Source organism: Callospermophilus lateralis, chromosome 1, assembly GCF_048772815.1.
Source record: "Callospermophilus lateralis isolate mCalLat2 chromosome 1, mCalLat2.hap1, whole genome shotgun sequence".
Lineage (NCBI taxonomy): Eukaryota > Metazoa > Chordata > Mammalia > Rodentia > Sciuridae > Callospermophilus > Callospermophilus lateralis.
The window spans coordinates 198,672,823-198,696,076 of NC_135305.1; the positions used below are offsets into that span (position 1 = coordinate 198,672,823).

Sequence of the window (23,254 nt, forward strand, 5' to 3'; positions counted from 1 at the left end):
AGCAGAAAAAAAAAAAAAGAATACCCTTCTTTAGTGGGAATTCCTTTTAGAATCATTTAAAATTATAGTTACCTCTGAACACGAATTCATTGTTGGATTGGCTCATGAGAACTTATCCCCCTATCCTTTCTGCAAGAGAAGCTAACAATTATATTCTATGCCATGTTTTTCTAGTTACTTCTTCTTCCCCGGCAGAAGGATCATGTGACATTCCTAGGTTTGGTTTTTCTGTTTGTGACATGTGTGTCATATGTGATGTGTTATCTGTCTATACATCATCAAGGTGCTTGTAGCAGTGTTTGGGGGAGCCAGTGGCTTAATTAAAGGTTTAACAAGAAGGGTCTTGCATAGATGACTCTTCCAAGAAAGGCCCCATCTATGCCCACCCACCCCATTCGTGCACCGTAACTCTGTTCCTGTGCGTCTTTCTGGTGGTCATGCTCCAGGGGCAACAGAGATAGCTCAGGGAGAACATCTGGGAGTCGGCAGAGCAGCTCGGAGAATGAACTCAAGTGGTCGGACCACCAGAGGGCCTGGAGCAGCACAGACTCCGACAGCTCCAACCGCAATCTGAAGCCCACTATGACCAAGACGGCGAGTTTTGGGGGCATCACGGTGCTGACCAGGGGTGACAGCACGTCCAGTACCAGAAGTTCTGGGAAGCTGTCCAAAACAGGTAGTTAGTACTGAATGGGTTTATGTCCTCTGGTGTTTCGAGGTTCTACCTAACCCTTCCTGTCACCTTTCTCTCTTTGAATTAACTAATAACAATGCCATTGATTACATCACATTCTAGGCAATTAGAAGGTACGGTTTTGATAGACTACCCTCTCTTGCTGTAAACCTAAGTCAAGTTCTTGAACTCTTTAATCTTCAGTTTCCTTATCTATAAAATGTAGGTTATCATAGAATATTACTTGAACCCACATCAGTAGACTTGAAATTTACTTCCTTTATATTTAGTTACTTACTTAAGTTTTCCCCGTAAACTTAATTCAAGTTGAAATTAGATCACTTTCATAAAAATGATTACCATGGCACTTACACATAGCAACTATTTAACTAAAGTTAGCTATTGTTTTTCAATTGAATACTAAGACTTATTCCTTGCAGCTACCCATATTAAAATATTTATAGATTTGGTTCTTGCATTAACATAGTGTCAGTATGATACTGAGTAAGTCACTTGCAGATGTCTGCCTGTTTCCTCATTTGAGATATGGAAATAATAGTACCCATGTTGTAAGGTTATTAAGACTAAAAGCATGAAGATTTTCAAAGCCACTTGAATAATACCTGGAACATTTTAAGTACCCAGGAAACACTCATTCGTTTGTACTATTGCCATTTAATATTTTCATGCCCTTTTTACATTTAAGTGAGTCTTAGAGAGGTTTAGATTTTCTGAGTATGTGCCTTTTTTTCATTTCTGTGACTTTTTTTCTTCCCAAATAAATAATTTTATATAGATAGATGGATATACATATATACATGTAGATATAGTGATATAGATAGATAAAGTGATATATATGTATATACATGCAAAAAATATGTATTATATCATATATATATATATATATATATATATATATATATATATATATTGTTTTTTTAGTTTTTATTCATTTATTTATTTTGTGTGTGTGTGTGTGTGTGAGGGGGTACTTGGGATTGAATCTGGGACCTCACAAATGCTAACTCAGTGCCCTACACTGAGCTACATTCTCAGCTCTTTCTTTTCTTTTCTCTTTTTTTTTGGGGGGGGGGGAGGGTCTCACTAAGGTGCCCAGGCTGGCCTCACACTTGTGGTCCTTCTGCCTCCATCTTCTGAGTGGTTGGACTTAGAGGCATACACCACCGCCCTGGGCAATAGTGATACTTTGAGTTAGGTACATCATTCAAGTTAGCATGGACAGACTTTAGGAGGTGAGTGATGATGGGAGATCCAGGAGAACCAGGATCAAGAACTTTTTAACCCAGTTTTAAATTGATGGAAGCATGACACTTGGTTTTGCCTTCAAAAAGCAGACTCCCTGACTATTACTAGGGGTGGGAGTTGAGAACTGAGGAAAAGCAGACTCCCCAACTATTACTAGGGGCACGAGCTGAGAACTGTGATTCAGTGATCTGCCCTAGGTGTTAGGATGTGCTGGGGGAACATTCCTGGGCTTCGGGTTGCAGGTGAGTGGAAACGTGGGCAGGGATGGTAATGATGAATGGAGACCCCAGTTGGAGTGTATAGACATGGGCTGCCCTGCATTGGGAATCCTTTCCCCGCCAAACTTTGTACTTGGGCTAGGGCAGATGAGGAAGGGATTCTGCAAAATCCCTTCATTACACTGATGGTTTAACATGATTACCTTGTTGACATATTCCTCCCACAAAATTATCCTATGTTTTCCCACATAAGAAGAAAATGAATAGCATTCATACAATTAACAGTCACTACAATATACTTATGTGGTGCCTCTTAGATCCAGGGGACTCACGCTCTCTTCCTGTGAATTCTGTTCACCAGTTGTTGAGTTCTTGATTTCCTACTCTAATTAATTGCTCTCGTATCCCACTACTGCAGCAGCAGAAGTCAAGAAAATCCACTGTGGTGCACTTGAGCTCTCATAAACTAAGAAAGGTTAAATACTTTTAAACCTTAAAATGCAGAAACCAAGTATCTTAAATAGTGCACTTAAAAATTCCAGCTCACCAAAAGAGCTCTTAAGATTTTAAAATTAATCATCATTTTCTACGTACCAACCCCCAATCACGTCCCTTGCAAAGCTCTTTGGAAACATTTAATACACTTGAAGAATGCTAAAATGCCATGTTCTTTGAAGAATGATCAGAGATTGTAAGTGCTCAATCTATATATTTTTCCCCTTTTAATTTAAGTGTCTCCATTTGAAAGCTTGTCAAGGTGTAGACATGGAAAGGGGGAAAAAATTTTTTTTAAAGAAGCTCAAGATAGGATGTCAAAACAAACTTACAATTTCCCAAGATGGTTTTATGAAGTAAAGCTGTCAGTTTTGCTGTCACGGAGCTTCAGATCAGCACAAGTTTCTTTCTTTTTTTTTTTTTTCTTTTACTTCATTGTTCAGGTAGAATTGCAAACTTTTTAAAAAACTTTCAGAGACTGAGTCTAGAGTATGACATTTAAGTTACTCTTCCCCTCTTTTAATTACATGGGTTTCAGCTTTAAGTAGGTAATAATGAGACTTTTTTTCCATGCCAGAAGCATGCTTTCCTACATTTTAGTTGAAAGCATCTTATTGAGGACTGAAAGTACAAGCACATCCACATGTCTGGCATGCATCTGTGGAGGTCATGTTGCCATTACATTGTCCTTATGAAGAGCACTTGAATGATGTTTGTACTGCAACCTCAGTTTTCCTTGGTAATGGCAATATAGTTGAGAAATAGGACTGAATTGATTTCTTCTTATATTGGTCAAACACTACTGTTTTATTATCATCCACCATTTCACTCCGGAACAGGGGTTCTCCACTTTAGCTGCACCTGAATCAGCTGAAGGACTTGTTAAATCACAGATTGTAGGTCCTGCCCCAGAGATTCTGAGGCAGCAGCTGAGAAGTGGGGCCCAGAAATGTGCATGTCTAACTTTCCAGATAATAGACAGAGCCCTTTGTTGAGCAACCACATTTTGCAAATAGCTTTTGTAGAGATACAAGATGTCCTTTGGCTTTAATAATCTTTGGTGTCATGGCCAGCGGTTTTCCAGAAGCCAGAGCGTCCTCCCTGTTGTCACATTCCTTGTCTACATCCTGTTTTTGCATATAGTATGGGTGCCTAATCCTTTCCCTACTTCATTTTCTTGTTAATCTTTCTTGCTATTGCTAGTGCATCCTAATATTATGCTAATATGTACTATGGTGGTAAACTTTCTTTCTGCTGTCATTTTGGAAACCACACCCTCCCTGCCCTAATCTGGAAATATTTTCTTGAATTATTAATTCAGAAAAAAAAAAAAAGAACCTTTGTGGTTTGGGATCTTTGTTAAAGAAAATTAGTTCTGCATGGGTTAAATAAGCAACGGAAACTTTGTTGATAGTTCTTACAATAAGGGTTAAGGCAGTCCGCAAAGGGGAGATCGAAATAGCTCCACTGAAATCAAAGTGGGAGAGATTTTAAGCATTGGGATGAGCATGGGGAAGTTACAGAGGAGAGATTTATGTATTAAAGGCACAAGAAATACTTTAACAAAGGTGAGGTGAGGGACTTCTGGTTGGAAGGAACCTGCCTCGGTTTGGGTCAAGTAAGGGAAACTTCAAGCCACCTTCTTTTTCACTGTTCCCCTTGTATTTAGCGTGGGGCTTGCATTTTACGGAAAAGTATTCTAAGGCCTAAGGAGGAATCATTTCCTGAAGAAGACTAAGTTAGAAAGAAGCAGACAAGAAACTAAAACCCAGGACCCGGCCCTCTACACTGTTCCCTGCCTCATCTCCCAATCCCCCTACCTGCCCCATGGAATCAGCTCCTGCTGCTGCTTCCAACCCAGTCCTCCTATTGGTTTGTATTTTTTCTTTGCCTTGTGATCTCTTTTCTCCTCTGTTTCCATTTCCCCTTTTTCTTCTGTTTCTCTTGAGAGTTCATCTGAGTCACCTAGCCACTCTGATGTATTCTCCCTTTCCCTATCCTAAACTGCCCTAACATCAAATTCATTCATTCATTCATTCATTCATTCAATCAATCAGTTATACATGACAACAAAGTGTGCCTTGATTCATTGTAGAAATGGAGCACAATTTTTTATTTCTTTGGTTGTACCCAAAGTAGGGTCACACCATTCGTGCAATTATACATGTACCTAGGGTAATGATGTCCATCTCCCATTCTACTATCTTTCTTACCCCCATGCTCCCTCCCCTTCTCCCCTGTGCCCCAACCAAAGTTCCTCCACTCATCCCATGCTCAAATCCAAAGAGTGAGTTCACCAGCAATGTATGAGTGTGTGCCCCCTACTCACTCTCCTCACCCCTGCTTCCATATTCTAGATTAGCATCCACTTATCAGAGACATTTACCTTTGTTTTTTTTGGGGGGGGGATTAGTTTACTTCACTTAGCATGATATTCTCTAAATCAATCCATTTACCTGCAAATGCCATGATTTTATTCTCTTTCATTGCTGAGTAATATACAGTAGTGTATATATACCACAGTTTCTTTATCCATTCATCTATTGAAGGGCATCTAGGTTGGTTCCACAGTTTGGTATTGTGAATTGAGCTACTATGAACATTGACTTGGCTGCATCACTGCAGTATGCTGTTTGTAAGTCCTGGAATAGCTAGGTCAAATGGTGGTTCCATTCCAGATTTTCTAAGGAATCTCCATGCTGCTTTCCAGATTGGCTGCACCAATTTGCAGTCCCACCAGCAATGTATGAGCATGCCTTTCCCCCCACATCCTTGCCAACACTTATTGTTGTTTGTATTATTGATAACTGCCATTCTGACTAGAGTGAGATGAAATCTTAAGAGTAGTTTTGATTTGCATTTCTTTAATTACTTGAGATATTGAACGTTTTTTCATAAATTTGTTGATTGATTGTATATTGTCTTCTGAGAAGTGTCTGTTCAAGCTCCTTAGCCCATTTATTGATTGGGTTGTTTGTTTTTTTTGGTGTTAAGTTTTTTGAGTTCTTTATATAACCTGGAAAATTGGTGTGCTATCTGATGCTTAACATCAAATTTCTGTGTCTGGAAGTACTTGGCACCAGCTTGGTCAGGACCCTGGCTCTCACATAAGTGACATGATGGTGAACGAATAACCTAGAGACTTAGAACTTGGTCCATGTAGTCAAGTTGCCGAGGTTTGAACTGAGACTCCATCAGACACTATGTGAGCCTTGGAAAATGCAGTTAGCCTGCCTGGGGATCAGCTCTCATTTTCAAAATGAGGTTGCTGTCAAAATTAAACTAGACAGTCATAAGGAGTGATTAGCACCCTGCTTGTTGCATGTACCATTTAAATACATACCATTTTTATACTGACCAAGACCATCATTAAGCCTCTGAACAAGGGAAAACTGGAACACTTTCAACTTGCAACAACCAAAATACTAAAATTTTAAAATATCAATTTCAATTGTTTTTTTACCATTTGAATACATCTAATCTTTGCATTTTATTATTATTGTGAATACATCCAGCATTAAAGCTGGGCCGACTTTGAGTAGACTACAGCTCTACAGATTCTAGCTGATAATATGCTTACAAGGCAGGCACGGATGGTTATGCACCAAACTGAAAGGCCAGTTAAAAAGCCTTAGCTTCATGTTTATTGCTGAGCTTCCTTCTGAGGATCTTTGGTTTTTATTTCTAGATTTCAAGTGTTGGGAACTTAATTCAACTTTAATCTTCTTCTTTCCTTCCACCTACAACATTAAATCATTTGCATTGTCTCCTGCTCTTTTCTATTGACGCTGCTACTTTTCCCCCAAGTGACAGTGGAAAATATTGTCATTAATGGTTAATGGTCATTTTTCTGAAGCCCAAATGAACTCACTCTTTGGCTTTGGCTTTGGTTGTTCATTTTCTCTATGCATCCTCCCCCAACACATACCCAAGCCAGCCCTAGCCCACACCTCAACTCAGATTTGGAAGGTGCATCCTTGGCCCCAGCTCCTCCTCTCGCTAACTCCTCAGCCTGGAGATAAGTGAAATTAATGTTACATGACTTTAAGGATCTGGGTGCAGGGTGTTGTTGCATTAATTCATAGCGCGTCTATAAACAAACATGACAATCTGCATTGAGACTGTGACCCCCGAATCATAATTTCAGAGCTATGATCTCAAAACTATGCTTAGCATTTTCCATATTATTTTATATCCTTTATTTTTCTCCCTGTATATTATTCAGAACCTCATGAGCATTCTAAACCACTCAGAGGTAGCATCCTGAATTAACCTAAAGCTTTATCACTATTAATAACCAAATCGTGGGAAAAGCAGAGAAGATGCCCAGCTGAGGACACTTGTGATTTCCCATGTTATACACCTTGCACACTTTGGCGAGGCAGTGAAGAGTCACATCATGAAAGGTGAGGCTGTCTTCCTAGATCAAATCCCAGCTCTGACATTATCTAACTCCATGAGCTGACTTAGGTTATCAACTTCTCTGTGTTCACTTTCCCTATCTATTCAGGTAGTAGTAGTAGTAGTTATTATTACAATGTTTATCCAGGTGCTTACACATACTAAGTGCTTGATAAATACTACTGTTTTCCTTCTTGAGAGTTGTCTGACTTTCCAATTGCCCCTCTTCTCTGCAATTGCATGTCCTAGTCCTATCACTTTTCACTTATTTTAGAAAGTCTCCAGTTAAGCTAAGAGGGTATTTTCAGAATCTTGAAAAGAATGATAACTATTGCTTGTATTTTTTTGATCTTTTATGACACAGAGGAATATATTTTGAATGACACAAATCAATAGTTGTGGGATGATTTAATAAATGTTTTTACTACATTTTGCAAACCATGTTATCATCCAGATCACCTATTAGCTTGAATTTATAATAATGGGAATTTGGTTTGGTGTATCTTCTCTCTAATGCTCTGGTTAATACTTAGTACCCAGAACAGCTATGTTTGATGCTGCCGGAGCTGTTTGGCTCTTGCTGTATTGAAAGGCAGAGAGTGTCCAGTAGACCTGGGATATGACAGATATTTTCTTTTTTTTTGTTTACAGTGGAGGGAGACACTATATGATTAGGGATCATTTCTACTTGGTGGATTCTACATGTCCCAGTTGTCTTCATATTTTGGAAACACATAAACATCCCCTATATTTTTACTCTTTTGAGAATTGAGAATACTCAATTCCAACTGAAGGATGCTTGATCATTATGAAGGCCAAGTTGTCCTTATTCCAGCCATTGACTACTTTAATAAGAGTTCTTCAAATATGTGGAATACAGTACAAAATTTAAGCACTTAAATATGTCTTGTTAACACTAATAATAATACCCATCATCTGTTTATACCAAGCCCGATATTTGCTTTCTCCCACTTTTTTTAACTTAAACCTTTAAATTCTATGTTGTTCTATCATTCTACAAAAGAAAATTATTTTTCAGTAGTTTAAAAGTTTCCCCTGGTCAGCTGGTTAGAAAGAGTCAGCATTATGATTTATCCATATCTCCCTGACACTTTCAGTCCTGTACATATTCTCCTAAACCATTCTATTCCTTGAAAAAAAAAGATGCTATTTGCTTTTTAGATTTGTTCATTCTTTTGTGCTATGCTCCCAAGAGGAATGATCTAGTTTTTTCTACTCACGTATGAGAGAAAAAGGTTGTTCCTCATGATCCCCCCTCTTTAAAACTCAGCTGGGTGTTGGAGAAATAGTACTTTAGAACCATGCACATATTCAGGATGTACTAGGATTCCTTCTTAGGCTGCATTGTCTTCAACCCCTATCCTATTCATGTTACCACTGCAACTCATTGAGGCATCTCTATGGCATTAGTTATTCAAGGATATGAGAATTCACAAGTACTGAGTTCAGAGCTTCAAGATACCATTTCCCAATTTATTACCCCAGGGGTATGTGGGAAAGCTGAGCGCTGAGAGTGCTCATTTGAAGGCCTCTTTCCTCAGAAAATAGACCCATGAAAAATATGTAGCAATGATTTCAACAAAATGTGGGCCCAATTAAACATTATTAATCTTGTCCTGTGGCAAGCACCTCAGTTACTTTAACGATGGGTTATAGAAAAGTAAGCCTTTAGACAAAGATCCACGTTCCCTCTCCTCTGTGTTGTGTACCAAATGAGTTGTTGATTCATATCGCTATGCCAGGTTCTGAGTCTTCCAGCAGCGCAGGCTCTTCAGGATCGCTGTCCCGTACCCATCCACCTCTCCAGAGCACACCCCTGGTCTCAGGCATGGCAGCTGGATCTCCTGGCTGTGTGCCCTATCCAGAGAATGCAGTGGGGGGCCAGGTCCCTCCCAGCAGCACCAGCTACATCCTCCTTCCACTTGAAGCTGCAACAGGCATCCCACCCGGAAGCATCCTCCTTAATCCACACACAGGTTAGTGATGACGTATTTTAACAGAGATGCAAGATTATCAGTGATTTGTTGTTGTGTTTGATTTTATGAATTTGCTAGTAAGTTTTCTGAAAATACCTGAGTAGGAGAGATGAATGCATGAATGCAGTGCAGCATCTTTGTTTGGGAGGGATAGGCCTACAGTTCATTTGTATTTCCCTATCTATAGCAATACAGAAACTTTGCAGAAGATCTAATTTTCTCTCTGTCCCTTTTTCCCTGACCATGGTATCTCTCATGTATTCCTGGGAAGAAATATCAGAGACCATAGTGCAATGAGCTGGTGTATACTAATTAAAACCCTGTATTTCTCAGACCCAATTCCTAGTCAGCCTATATTATGTCAAAACAGTTTTTTGTTTGTTTGTTTGTTTGTTTTTGTTTCTTGCATCCAAAGATATTCTAGGAATTTGAGGAATCCAGTGAGAGACAGTGAATTCTTCTATATAGAAGTAGCTCTCTCACCTTAGAACTTCTCCCAACTCTTGTAAGGAATTAAAAAAAAAAACAAAACAAAAAACCAGCAATAATGAAAAGGAGGTAAAAACAGAGCAAAGTTTTATATATTTTAGGGATAATAGACCCAGACTGGTTTTGGAAAATTGTTTTTGGAAAACTGAGGAACATTTGCTTTGTAGAGGAAACTTCTAAATAAGGCAATTTTGTCCATGCCCCTGAGGAAGCAAAGTTGGCAGCATCCAGACATTTTGATTATCATGACATAAGGAGGAAGGGGGATGTTACTGGTGCCAGTAGGTAGAGGCCACAAATGCTGCTTGTATTCCTCAGAGGCACAGGGCAGTCCCTCCCAGCAGAGGGTTATCTTGTTGAAAATGTCAGCAGTGCTGTGGTAGAGAATCCTTGCCTTACAGAGCTTGGCAGTGATGAGTCACTTCCTGAGAGGACTTTATTAGTGACTGGGGTGGGGGCGGGGTGTGTGGAATGGAACCATCTTGAAATAGATTCAAGGTTGAGTTTAGATCATTCCAGAATGTTTCTTCAATTATCTAAGTTTGAAAATGCGACATTGGATGAGTATCTCATAAAAATGATCTGATTCCATCTTCTTGCATATATAGTTCTACTAGTAATTGGGAAATTCAGAGAACACAAAAACTATAGTAAAGTAGTGACTTGAATAATTGCTGAATTTTCATAAAACATATGGCACATTCTCAAAGTATGGTGTTTGATTGAGACATTTTGAAAATGCCATAAGCTTGAGGGAAAAGAAGGAAATAATCGTTTTATTGAAAACCATTTGAAAGCTCCAGATTAGATACTTCTAAGGAGGATTTTTGGATTGCTTTTATTTTATTTGGGTTATTGTAAGCACTATAAAGGAAATTACAAGAAGACCAGGATTGTATTCATTACTCTGGGCACTGATCAAAGTCTGATCTGACTCTGTTGGCTTAAATTCTTTCACTTTTAATTGAGATAGAGGACTTGCAGGGAAAAAAAAAACACATATTAAACATTTGTTTTGAGTGGTTTGTTTTAAGGAAAATTACAGAGTGTTTCAAAAAGCCTCAATAGAGTATTTTTAGGGTATAATGCAGGAATATTATTTGTAATGATAGCATGGTTGTGCATGGGTATGTGTATATTATCATCTATAATCTTGTTTATAGAAAAAGGAGTGCTGCTGGTGCCAAGTCCCAATTCTTATTCATTGGATGGAGTCACTTAGAGCTGTTATCAAAATATCTCTTTTGAAAGGATCTCAACTAAGGAAAAGGATATAATAACACTGTTGAACGGTTTCTCCACACACATTTGTCTGATCTGACAAATGCTAGACATTTAAATATCCCTAGACCAGAAGGAAAATGTATTACTGTGTTTTATAATGTAGTTGAGTGGTGAGATGCAAGGTGAGTTATGATGTTTCTTCTTTCTAGAATGCATTTATTTTTATAAATTGAAAATAGGTATGTGCATGTGTATGTATGTGTGTGTGTGTGTGTATATATATATATATATATATATATATATATATATATATATATGGATGTGCTATATCTATATCCATATGTCAGTCATATGGGGGGTGTGCATGTAAGTATGTGTATATCTACCTAATCTCTCATCTGATCTCTACTGTTGAAACTGGCAGTTGGCCTCCTCTGGCCTGGACTCATTTTTCACTGTCATTGATGTGAACTCCCAGAAACCACAGCTCTCACCCTTCCCTACATAAGTTTCTGCCAAGCACGTGGCAGAAATTCTTTGGTGTTAAGGAACCAAGAACATATGACTGCTGTTCTTATGTGGATTGCCCTCAGGTTCATTTCCTTGTTAGCAGCGTGTTTATAAGTTCCTTGTAAGGAAAGCCCATCTTTAGTCATTTATTATTGATTGATTGTTTGATTCCCTGAAATAAATAACAAAGCCGGCTACACCTTATACATGCTGATACGGATTGTAGAGCAGTTTTTCATCTAATGTCATGTTTTTGACAGGAATGGGCACTCTGCACTTAGTTCTTTTCTCTCACTATGCTTTGAACTCAAGGTGTCTGGCTCCTCTGTCACTGGATTCTCGTACCTGTACCAGCACACCTACCAGGGTCTCCTGGGTTTGCTACTGCTGCTTCCAGCAGGAAAACCTCCTCTAGGTTGAATTGGCCCAGGCCCCACCAGTCTTTTCTTTCTCCTGCAGTCTTTAGCAACTGCCATTCAAACTAATTGCTTGTATTCAGTTGTAAATTGTATCTGGGTTGGTAAAAAAAAAAATCATAGAATATAGAAAGGCTGTCATTGCCTGACTTGAAAACCAATAGTTATCTGTCCCAGGTTTCCTAAGAAATGGCTTTTGTTCTTTACTCAGGCATCCATCTTCTTTCTCTCAGGTCCTTCATTCTCTTTGCCTTTCTTTGGTGAGCATAAAAAATCCATCTTGTATACCTTCTTCCCCTTTCCAGAAGTATCTGCAGGCTGTCTACTCAAGAGTCCTTAGTACTGTTTGTGTGCCATTATTTGGGATCTTCTCTTTCTTCTGCTGCACAGGATATTAATCATATTTCAAGCAGAATATCTAGAATTTATCAAAAAGAACATCCAAATATGCTGGGGTTATGTTTTTAACCCGAATTATAGGTCATTTTTCACACTTCTTAAAAATTGAAAGCCATAGAGTAAATATCCTTTCTTTATGCTTTCTGTCTTGTGTGTGTGTGTGTCTGTGTGTGTGTGTGTGCACACACGTGTGTACATATATGTGTAAGCACAGAGCAAGACTGAGTTTGAAATAAGTTCAAACAAAATTGTAGCCTTATTGCTATGGAGATACTTTTTTAAAAGTGAAGTATCTACATTTTTTTTTCTTTGGTCTTTCTAAATACAGAACAAACAAAAATGGGAAAACCAAGGACTAGAGCACTAAATAGGCTGATGCATTATTTTTTAAAATAATGAAGTACATTTTATCTTTTCCCAAATTACTGGCTTTGTCAGGAAATGAATTGCAGGTTTTGCATCTAGAACAAACTTATTTTTTTAAAGAAAGGAAATAGATGTAAAACAATAAAAGGTAGCTAAAATTAAATGTCAGTGGTGAGAAAACAAATGCCTGGAATATTCAGAACATAAAAAAATAACTCTAGATTTAGTCATCATTCTGTGAATATATTTCTGGTACACTTATTTTCTCATCACAGAACATTTCTGTGGTCATGAAACTATTATCAGAACTTCCTTAGTCCTGTCACTCATGTTCACAAATAACACAGCATTTAAAACTTCTTGTTATATACACACAAATATACAAGCCCTCAAATTCTTTGGTAGTGATAGAGGACACTAGGCTCCTGTTACAGTCTGATCACCAAGTCTGTTGCTCTTTACCCATGAGCATTTTCTTTGATGTTACTGCAGCCTCAGTATTTGCCCTCCCAACCTGTTCCATTTTACTTTTTAAATTTAATTTCCTGAGGTATAAAAATGCATAGGTAGAGTGTGTGACCTGCACCAACTGGAAGTGTAAGGCCTTGGTAAATCTTTGCATATGTGAACACCTGTGTAAATGTTACCCAGAATGAGTCATATAGCATGTCTAGTCTTCCAGTAGATTCCCTCATGCCCCCTCAGCAGTACCACAGTTCTGATTTCCATTGCCCATTAATTAGTTCTGTCTGATCTTATATGTAATAAATGGAATTATATAACAGATGACTTTTAGAACTGATTTCTTTCATGTAGCCTATTTGAATAAATAGCTCCCATTTTATAGCATTTGTTCTTGTTGTATGAGTACCATGTGTACTTCCTTTTTCTAGAATATTCTGTTTCTTCTTGATGAGTTTTTAGATTGTATCCCTCTCTCCTCATCCCTTTTTGTTGCTATTCTTCTCGTATAACCATTGATTCATTGTTGTTCTTCACCTTCATTGTTAAAGAAAAGGCTATTGTCTCTGCCATCACATGCTGCTAGCCCTGGATAGGAATGTTCATGTAACCCTGTGCCTTAGAGCAGTGTATAGACTGCAAGGCTTTGCTTATGTGCCTGAGGAGCCCTTGACATCTGTCTGCAGCATCGGCCTAATGCCGAGATGTGGAGGCTGTTCTTGGAAACAGCAGCCCTAGTCTGGGAGACCTATTCTTTCCAGGTATTATGCTAAGTTTTCTAGAGAACATTTCTGTGAGTTCCACTTGGTAGACAAACCTCCTGTCTTCCTTTCCAATAAGGGCTTCAGGGGTTATGGAAAGAGGAAGAAAATGCTCACAAGCAGTACTACAATTTATCTGTCCATTTCCCATGTTCTACTTCTTCTCATTCTTTTTCTGCCAATACTGGGTAAGATTCCCCTTTGAGGCACACCCTGTACCTCTTCTGACTTCTCATGAATTCATTAATAACTTCCAATTTTGATTATTTCTTCTCCTACCCTAAGATTTCTTCTGGTGCCATGAACTCATTATGAATACTTAGATAATTCAATTAAGTTATTTTGGTGTAACAGAAAAAGGGAATGGACTTTGGAGTCTTATTATTGATCAAATAATTTTCTGGTTCTCTTACTTGTTTTTTTTTAATTGCAGAATAAGTTCTCAGCTCCCTCTGAGCCCTGATTTTTTTTTAAATCTCTAAAATGGAAATGATGATGTTTTTATCAGAAAACAAAAGTAGAACAAAATGAAAATGAGATTGCATATTTATGGGGTTGTTGGAAGAGCTAAAATGGTGCATGTAAGGTGCCTGTCACGTTGGAAATCAGCTGTTCTCTCCTTTACCTCCTCTTTCCCTCTCTGCCATTTGCTGTCCTTCTCTTTCCTCCTTTCATCTCCGTATTCCTGGATTCTTTCTGGTGAGCCTTCATTTCTTTTTCTGAAAATCAGAGAGGTTACCTTTCTTCCTCACAGAATCATCATGAGGCTGAAATCATACTATTTTGCAAATGAAAAAAACTACTCCTCAAATATAAAGCAATATTATTAGTAGCAGCAGTAGCTATAGTGAAACATGCAGTATTTCCTAAGGCAAAATAATATATGTATATATAAGCTCCATTGCAAGATGATTCTGTGATGAGTTTATCATGCATCATCTTTAAAATAGGAAACCTATAAATCCCTGGTTATGTCCACTTAGAGAAGTGAGCAAATGGATGCATTATGTTCTGTTGGCTAGGTAGTTGTGGAACTGATGATGAGTCTGAATTGGCAACAAGGCTTAGTGGAAACAAAATAAATGTATGGTCAAATAACTTGTGACTGTGGGTAGCTGAAGTCGTGTAAATGGGAAGCAGCCATGCCCCTCAGTGTGTGTTATCTTACTGATGGCTGTGAGGTACCCGGCAGCACAACACGTCGGCTTTGTGAAAATTGCTTCTCCGCAGGTTTCTCCACTGGATGCCACTGTCCACAGGAACACTGAGCTCTGGCAAAGCTCCCTGAAGATGGTGGATTTATTTTCTGCTTCTTAAATTGCTATGGGCTTACACTGTCATCTAACCTCAGCTAGTTTGGATCACAAACAGTAAACCTTCACGCTGGTGAAGGTTGTGGTGTTTGGATTCCCACCACCTCCCCCTTCACTTCAGGCTAATTTTGCAGTATCTATCAGAGTGCTCCTTTCAGTTAGGGAAAGATGGAGAAGTTCACCTGGATCAAGCTCTGATCCCATTGCAGGTCAGCCCTTTGTGAATCCCGATGGGACTCCTGCAATATACAACCCTCCCGCCAGCCAGCAGCCCCTGCGGAGCGCGATGGTGGGACAATCCCAGCAGCAGCCTCAGCAGCAGCCTTCTCCGCAGCCTCAGCAGCAGGTGCAGCCACCACAGCCGCAGATGGCAGGCCCTCTGGTCACTCAGGTGAGGGGCTGGCTGGAAGCCCTGGAGGGGGAGAATTCCCAGATGAAGGCTGCATCGCCTTCAGAGCAGCAGTGACCAGGGAGGAGGTGTATTTTCTAGGGATGCCACTCACAAGTAAAACCTGTCAGTCCAGCATTCTTTGTTGCAGGGTTGACAGAATTTCATCTGATGTTGAAGTTTAGATAGAAATGAATATCCACTCCAGTGCAGGTACCTGCAGAGGGAGAGCAGGTCATAGGGAAAAGGAAGATGTCGTTTTTCTTAAGTCTAGATGCTGTTTTTATGTATCGAGGAGTGTCTGTCTTACAGACTGAACTCATAATGACATCCAGGCTGTGTCTCATCTTGCTTATCCATTTCCATCACAGATCCGATGCTCATGTCTGCAAAGAGTCAGTATTGAACTCGTTATCAGTGGGAGGAATGGAAATCAATCAATTCCAAGCAAACTGCTGTTCATCCTCATGCCTCTTAGAAAGATGCAGAACTGCCTCCTTTCCTAGGGAGACATGTGGACATAGCCACAGGAACCTGAAGCATTCTAGATAGGCAACTAGAATGAGCCTCTTTTTACTTTTTTTTTTTTTCTTTCTTATCTCTTAGTCCTTGGGCAATACTTTTAGAGAATCTAACCACCACTAATACCAAATGGACATCACTAACTTCTCCAAGGAGTGTTCCCTCTGTGCAAACTAGTCTACCTCAAGGCTGTCCCAGTCTGGTCTGCATGGCCTTGACTTTTCCTTGGGGGCTGGTTCTCCTCCCTGGGCGGCACTGATCCTAGAGGACCTGTTAGGGACAGCAGTCACTTCCTGTGGGACTCAACACCTGTGCTTTGCTGTTTCCTGATCAGCTTTTTCTTCCCCCTAGTCTGTCCAGGGGCTGCAGGCACCCTCCCAGTCAGTGCAATATCCGGCAGTCTCTTTTCCTCCCCAGCATCTCCTGCCTGTGTCTCCAACGCAGCACTTCCCCATGGTACTGTATTATATGTAATGTGGCTTTTCCCCTGGGAGAGCTCATTCACTTGGTTTGCTGTTTTCCTGTGCAGCTTGGGCTGATCCTGGGTGGGTGTCCTGGGTTGACGGTGAGGTGGGGGTTTGTGTGTGAATGTCTCATACCTGAACAATGCAACCCATCTCTGTATGACATCTCTTGTTTCCTTTCTGTTATCTGCCTAATGTTAATTGTTTCTATGATCTGGTACCTTTAAAAAAAAAAAAAAAAAAAAACCTTTCTAGCTAAGAAGGAATTGAAGGCTCTCAAGTCAGGAAGAGAGAGAAACAGGAACTTGGTGTGAAGTTTTGGGGAATATCTCAAAGTCAGAGTCAAGATGGTAGCATAGCCATTATCACCCTATGCTCTTGATGCAGGTGTTCCCCTTGGACGCCAGTCCCCCAGTTTCTTTTCATTTTACTCTCAATGTAGTAGATCCTTTGGGGCAGTAGCTTAGAGCATTATCCTTGAATTTCAGGCCCTGACAGTAAATGAATGCTCCCTGAATCAGGCATGTAATCCCACCCAGCCTGTTGGTAACTCCCATCCTAACTCCACCTTTGCAGCAGCTGTGGGTGGTAATGAGTAGGCATGTCTGCTTCTCTCCAGAAGGCAGATCCATGACTGCTGCTGGGGAGACCAGCTGACCCTTGAGGACCTGGCACGACAAGCATCATCACCTTGTCTGCAGTACCCATCCCAAGGATCCTGAACCCTCAATCTAGAAAGAATACTTTGCTTGCATTGAAGAGGGATATTTGGGTCAAATTGTTTACCATCCCCAGTTCTTAAGATGAAGAAAGCCTGATTTTTCATGCAATACTCTTTTCTCATGTTCTGACTGAATTATTCCTTTATATATTTTTTTCAGTTCATACTTCCTCCTTTTCCCCCAATTATAAGTGTGTGTCCTGTGTGTGCCTCAATGTTAACGTTCTTGTTACCAAGTTGATCATCCTAATTTCCTCTTCTTTCCCCGTCTTTGGCAGAGAGATGATGTGGCCACACAGTTCAGCCAGATGAACCTGAGCCGTCAGTCCTCAGGAGAGACTCCCGAGCCGCCACCATCCGGTCCTGTCTACCCGTCCTCCCTCCTGCCACAGCCAACCCAGCAGCCCAGCTATGTCATCGCCTCTACGGGCCAGCAGCTTTCTACAGGGGGTTTCTCCGGCTCTGGCCCTCCCATCTCGCAGCAAGTTCTTCAGGCCCCTCCCTCCCCACAGGGATTTGTGCAACAGCCTGCAGCTGCACAGGTGGGTGCACTTTGACCCGTCTTTCCATGTAGAATGTCACCTGAGGTCAAGTTGCCTTTCCCTTTCTGGTTCCTGTCAGTCTTCCCCACCCCCAGGACTTGTTTTGTCCTTCTGTTGATTGGTTGTGCACAGTCATAGGGCTCAGAAAGGAAGTTGAAGGAAACTGACCCAACCACCCATGGCATGACAAGGGAAGGTCCCATTTTTTTCAGGCTGCTGGTACAGAGGCCATGAATAGCCTCTGCTTCCATGTGATGCCCTGTTCCTGGGGTTGCCCAGGAAGGGAAGGCCTGTCCCCAGGGGACCCTGAACCCTCTCTTCCTGCTGCTCAGGAAATGTGGTTTCTCCCTCTTATCAATTCACAAGCATTTTTCCGGAGCTAATCTGATGCTCCAGGCAGTAGCTTCTCTATGAATATAAAGGAGGAAGTTAAGCCAAATATCTACTGTCCTTTCTTCTCCCTGAGGGGAAGCAGAGCTCACGCCTGCTCTCACAGGTAGCCATTAATCATATTTAATTGACTTGAGCATGTAAGACACCACAGATCACTGATTTCTACTGTCTTCCCAAAGACTGATTATGTGTTACTGTTCACCACCAAACATCTCCGGTGCTCTCCTGGGTATCCCTTGCAGAATATTGGAAGTGATTACTGTCAAGATGTAAAATGCACAGAGGCATTTTCTGGTCCATTTTCAAGGCACACATATCCCAAGCAAATTCCATCCTGATTATGAAGCATCGCATTGGACGAGCTGTTTAAAGTGCAGTGTCACCTTTGTATCACTTGTTTCACTGCCTTAACATCTTGAATAAATTATTTTGTCTTCCAGACACACAAAACCATCTACCATGAAATGATTTTCAGTCAGTTGTTCATTTTATTTTGAGTGATTAATTAATAGTTCATCCTCAGTCTCTGTCTCAATAATATTTCTTCCCTAGTGGGATTTAAGGAGATGTGTAAAATAACTTTAAGTTACAGGAGAAAGGACTTCATTAATATATTAATTATTTTACTAATAAATTAAATACTTCAGCTTTAATTATTGGAGAAATTGCTTAGCTCTTGTAGACTAAATAACATCTAAGTGTCCTTACCCATTTCTGTTGTCAGAGGAATTTGGCAGAGTGCTTAATTGAACACTTAAAAAAAAAAGTCATTCCCAATGAAGGAATTTCAGAATTAGTGAACAGAAAAAGAAAAGACAATTCAAAACCTCTAGTGTGTCTGCAACAGAAATACTTTCACTTGCTATTCAGCAGATTTTAAAAAACAGGAAAAAATGGAGGAAAAACAGAGACAGTTCATGATCAGTTTGGACATTTATGAACATCTTTCTTAAAGAACCACAGATACTGGTATAGGTTATAACATATAATATCTTACAATGCAGTGAACATTTTAAACTCTAGTTACCTAACTATAGAACAATGGAAATCAACTCAGGTGGGACTCAGCCCATGGGTGTTTATGGAAATATATTTGTGCAGAGAATAACCTTGAAGGACAATTTTCTCTGACTTGTGTGTGCTTTCTGAATGCCCACTAGAAAGAGTAAGTAGGAAACACATGAACAAGGAAAAGAGGAATTTGAAGAAGGGAAATGGGAGAGTGCTTATCTTCTATAGTTCTTTCTCTAATTTATGTCTTTCCTATTCTCATCCATCTTTGGATTCTTTGTACTTTAATATGGTTGGTTGAAAATGAACATTTCTTTCTTTTGGACTAGCTTTATATCTCTTGCCCCTTTCTTCTTTGGAACCTTTCATATTGATCCTTCAAAAGGTTCCTCTTACCCCAGCTCACTGGGGTAAGGAGGGCGGGTCAAGTGTCCCTTCCTTCACATGTCCTTATTCCTCCAACTGGTGCTCTGCTGTACTGTGGAGAGGTACTGGACAGAGGTGACCAACTTCTCAGTGCAACGTGTTAAAAAGTAGCTTTTTAAAAGGTTTACATGAAATTTGACATTTATCCAAATCATTGGTGCTCATTAGGAACTATTCAAGTGTTTGAGTTCCATTCTTTAACCTTGAAGGTATTTTTTACATTTCATATTGAGCATAATAGGGGAAGCCAAGGAATGGATATCACATTCAGAAGTTTATATTTCACCCAGTCTCTTCTTAAGAAATAAAATGCTATTCTTTTTTTTAAAAAAACATGCAAATATAATGCTGATGAGTGAATTATGTACTAGCTGTTCTTAATATTGGGAGAATGTGATGCACAATTGTAGTAATCTTTCATTGCACCACAAATTACCAAAGCAAAACTAAAACCTATGACTTCACCAGAATTATTTAAGTTTTTATTGTTGTAAACTCACCAGAAAAGAATTAAGTTACTATTAGCAATGTATGCAATGAATAAATCAGTTGCCAGACACAGACTTGTGATTGTTTTAGATTCATTCAGCCCATTACCCTTGAATGTCCACATTATTAGGTAGCCAGAATTATAACTCGTAATGATTTCATGGAATTGCAGAACAAGAGTCACAAAAATTCTGTTATCTTTTGTTCCTACTTTATCCTGAGGGAAGAAAATATGTTACATGTTTCAATAGCAAGATTGAAATAGAAAAGTATTTCCTATTTGACATGAGCAAATCAGAAAATAAAATAGCCATAAAATCACAGTTCCCAAATAATTGGTTCATAATTTTATTCTATGCATATAATACTCATAAGCTGTCTATGGGGTTGGCTCCATTTTCACTTTAGAGAAGATGATAGGAGAAAAGTCTGAGGCCTGAAAGAGGGAAAATAATTAACTAAGATCAGTAGGAAAGTAGCCTTAATATAAATGACCCGAGGCAGGCAAAGAAGTCCAGATCAGAGGATGCTTTATTTCAGTGGAAGTAATTAGAAGCTTTTCATTCATACTCAGTCATTAGGAAGTTACAGAGGGTGACACAAATGATATTTTAACATATGATATCTCCCCTTTTATATTGAACATAAATTTTCCAGATTCTAGCTATGTGCAAACCACTCTGCAAAGTGCTTTGGTAGACTTTTAAAAACCATTGTATGGCTCATGACTAAGTCTCAATGGAGCCAGACTATTCACAGATGGCTCCTATCTGCTCCATATGGTACCGGCTAAGGTGATTTGACCAGGGCTCATACACATGCCCACAATTGAGGGTGTCTTGTCAGTCCAGGTGCCTCTGGTCTCCACATGGCCTCTTTCTAGAGCAGAAAGCCTGGACTTCCTTGCTTAGTGGCTGGGTCCTTCTCTGGAAGGAGTAAAAGGTGCATATTTTTTTCTGAGGTCCAGGCTTACAAGTCTTTTTGTCTCATGGCACTGGTCAAAGTGGGTCTCAGAACCAGCTCAGTTTCAAGGGCTTGGAGAATGGGTTCCACCTCATCACAGGAGAACATATACATGGCACATCCCCATACACACACAGGCCAGGCAGAAGTTTATGGTGGCCCCTCTTTACAATCTACTTCGATCACGTGACATCATAGATGGCAGGGTGTTTTATGTGAGAAAAGGCTTATGTTTGATCCTCGTTCTCCGCTTTTGCCTACCTGTCTTCCAGATGCCTGTCTATTATTACCCGTCTGGTCAGTACCCTACCTCAGCCACGCAGCAGTACCGGCCCATGGCCTCGGTTCAGTACAGTGCTCAGAGGGGTCAGCAGATGCCACAGGCAGCACAGCAAGCAGGTACTTGGAGTCTCTTTTGCATTCTGTGCTCCAGCCCAATCGTCTTCACGGTGAATTCCATAGGTGTACTGGTTGGTTGAGTGCCCAAATGTGGTGACTTCAGACAGCATGTTCCCCTCCCCAGAGCATTTGATCAACTCTGTGTGCAAAAGAAGCAGGCACAAGAAGGAGGTGAGGCGCACCTCCGTCCAGCCTCCCAGGCATGCATGCTGAACACAGCCTCCACAAATTATTTTCGGATCTTCTCAGTTTATTTTAAAGCAGAGAGCTGACCACATCCCTATCTTCCTAGTTCATATATTTTTTTTCCCCTCATTATCTTAAAGAGAGTGCTTCCCCTGTCCCTAAGTCTAGGGAAACCAAATTAGGTTGTTTTGATACCGTCCTAAAAAGCACTGTCTCTAGAAGAAAGCTACCAACAAAGCAGCGTGGTGTGTCTCGGTGGAACTCTGACTCCGTGGTGGTTCACTTTCACAAGGGCCACGTGTGCCTCCTGCCCAGGGCCCGGCAGCCACTGTGCAGTGGGAAGGGGGGCCGATACACTGTACGAGAGTGAGTAGCAGGTCTCACAGTGAACCGGTCTCTTTCCCTACTGTGTCACACTCCTAACGGAATGCCGTTCCCCAGAGAGCAGCAGAAACCCAGCAGGGCTGAGTGACTTGAGCTAGGCAGAGCGCTGTGTCCTTCCTGCTGACCAAACTGTGGGAAAAACTGCTAATTGTCATGCTGAAGACCACCTGACTGGGAGAAGCTGCCTTCAGTAAGTAGGTCACCCTAAAGATCACATGCTCCCTGCTGCTGCTCATGAATGCTTTGCTCTGTGATCACATTGCTACACCGAATATATGTGTATGCACATGTAATATGTACTGGTATGTGTATGTAACATATCTGTGATATGTACCATTTTTTTTGTACAAGCTATGGGAAGAAACCCACAATCTTTGCCAAGGAGCAGTACCAATCACAGACACCCTAAGAATACTAATGCTGACATTGCTAGCATTTGGTCAGAGTGGAGAAAGAATTAAATCGCTCTATACTGTAGATGGTTGTATGTTCTTTAATTCATCTTATGACCTATTTAAAGTCTGCGGGAGAATTACAGAAACCTATGGCAGCCAGCCAGATTTTGTCTTGTTTCAACACTATATTTGTTCAGGGAAGAATATATTTGACCTCAGAATGGACTTCTACTGTCGTAAGACCAAAAATAGTTTCAAACTATTAGTTATTTTAAGAAAAGCACTTGGCAGTGTTTTCTGATTGTTGGAAAATGTTATTCTCTCTACTATTTTGGTGATAACTGAGCTCTCAGTTTGGCTGTAGACTATAGAGATATATTGCTTGTATTTCGAGCCTGTCTTTTTTTTTCTGAGGATGTTTATTTAAAAAATTAATTTATAATCTCCTAGACCTTGGTTCAGAATCAATGGAGAATTTTCCTGTTGGTTACCAATGCATTTAGGAGAGGAAAGACATAGAAGTCTCATTGTAATGATCTAGTTTTTATTTAGCTTAGTGTCATGGTGTGATAGTTGTCTAGAGAAGTATTTCAGACTTGTGGAACATCATCATAGAAAGGCTGAAAACCTGCTGGAATCCAGTAAGCCTATAAACTCAGGATCTGGGTGAGGGGCTATGAAGGTCGAATGCATGTGAAGGTCAAATGCATGAATGCAACAGAATTCGAGTAAGAGCAAGTCTAGAGTTTCCCCCAGAATCCTATATTGCTGTTTCTCCTCTCCACTAACTTCACTGATGACTAACAATGGTAGGGAAAATATGCATGACATTTTCTCTTTTGTAAAATATGTGGGAGAATTTAGAGCTGCAGAAATGCCTCCTTGGGTTTCAGAAAGACTTAACTGGTCCCAACTCTATTCTGTGACCCCTGAGTGGCTTTGACTTGCCCAGTGCTCACACATCACCATGAAAATGCCACC

General features: G+C 40.2%; 1 protein-coding gene across 7 annotated transcripts in view; it reads left to right on the forward strand.

Annotated features, from left to right (window-relative positions):
- The window catches only part of Arpp21 (cAMP regulated phosphoprotein 21), a 151,002-nt gene that overhangs the window by 85,659 nt on the left and 42,089 nt on the right, over window positions 1-23,254 (forward strand). For 5 of the 7 annotated variants that reach the window (XM_076868972.2, XM_076868946.2, XM_076868992.2 and 2 more), the window contains 6 exons: window positions 447-679; window positions 8,817-9,050; window positions 15,200-15,381; window positions 16,252-16,356; window positions 17,364-17,627; window positions 21,182-21,308. In XM_076868972.2, coding sequence (XP_076725087.1) covers window positions 447-679; window positions 8,817-9,050; window positions 15,200-15,381; window positions 16,252-16,356; window positions 17,364-17,627; window positions 21,182-21,308 — 1,145 coding nt within the window. The remainder of the gene's footprint in view (window positions 1-446; window positions 680-8,816; window positions 9,051-15,199; window positions 15,382-16,251; window positions 16,357-17,363; window positions 17,628-21,181; window positions 21,309-23,254) is intronic. The other 2 variants (XM_076868982.2, XM_076869001.2) reach the window with 1 other exon arrangement.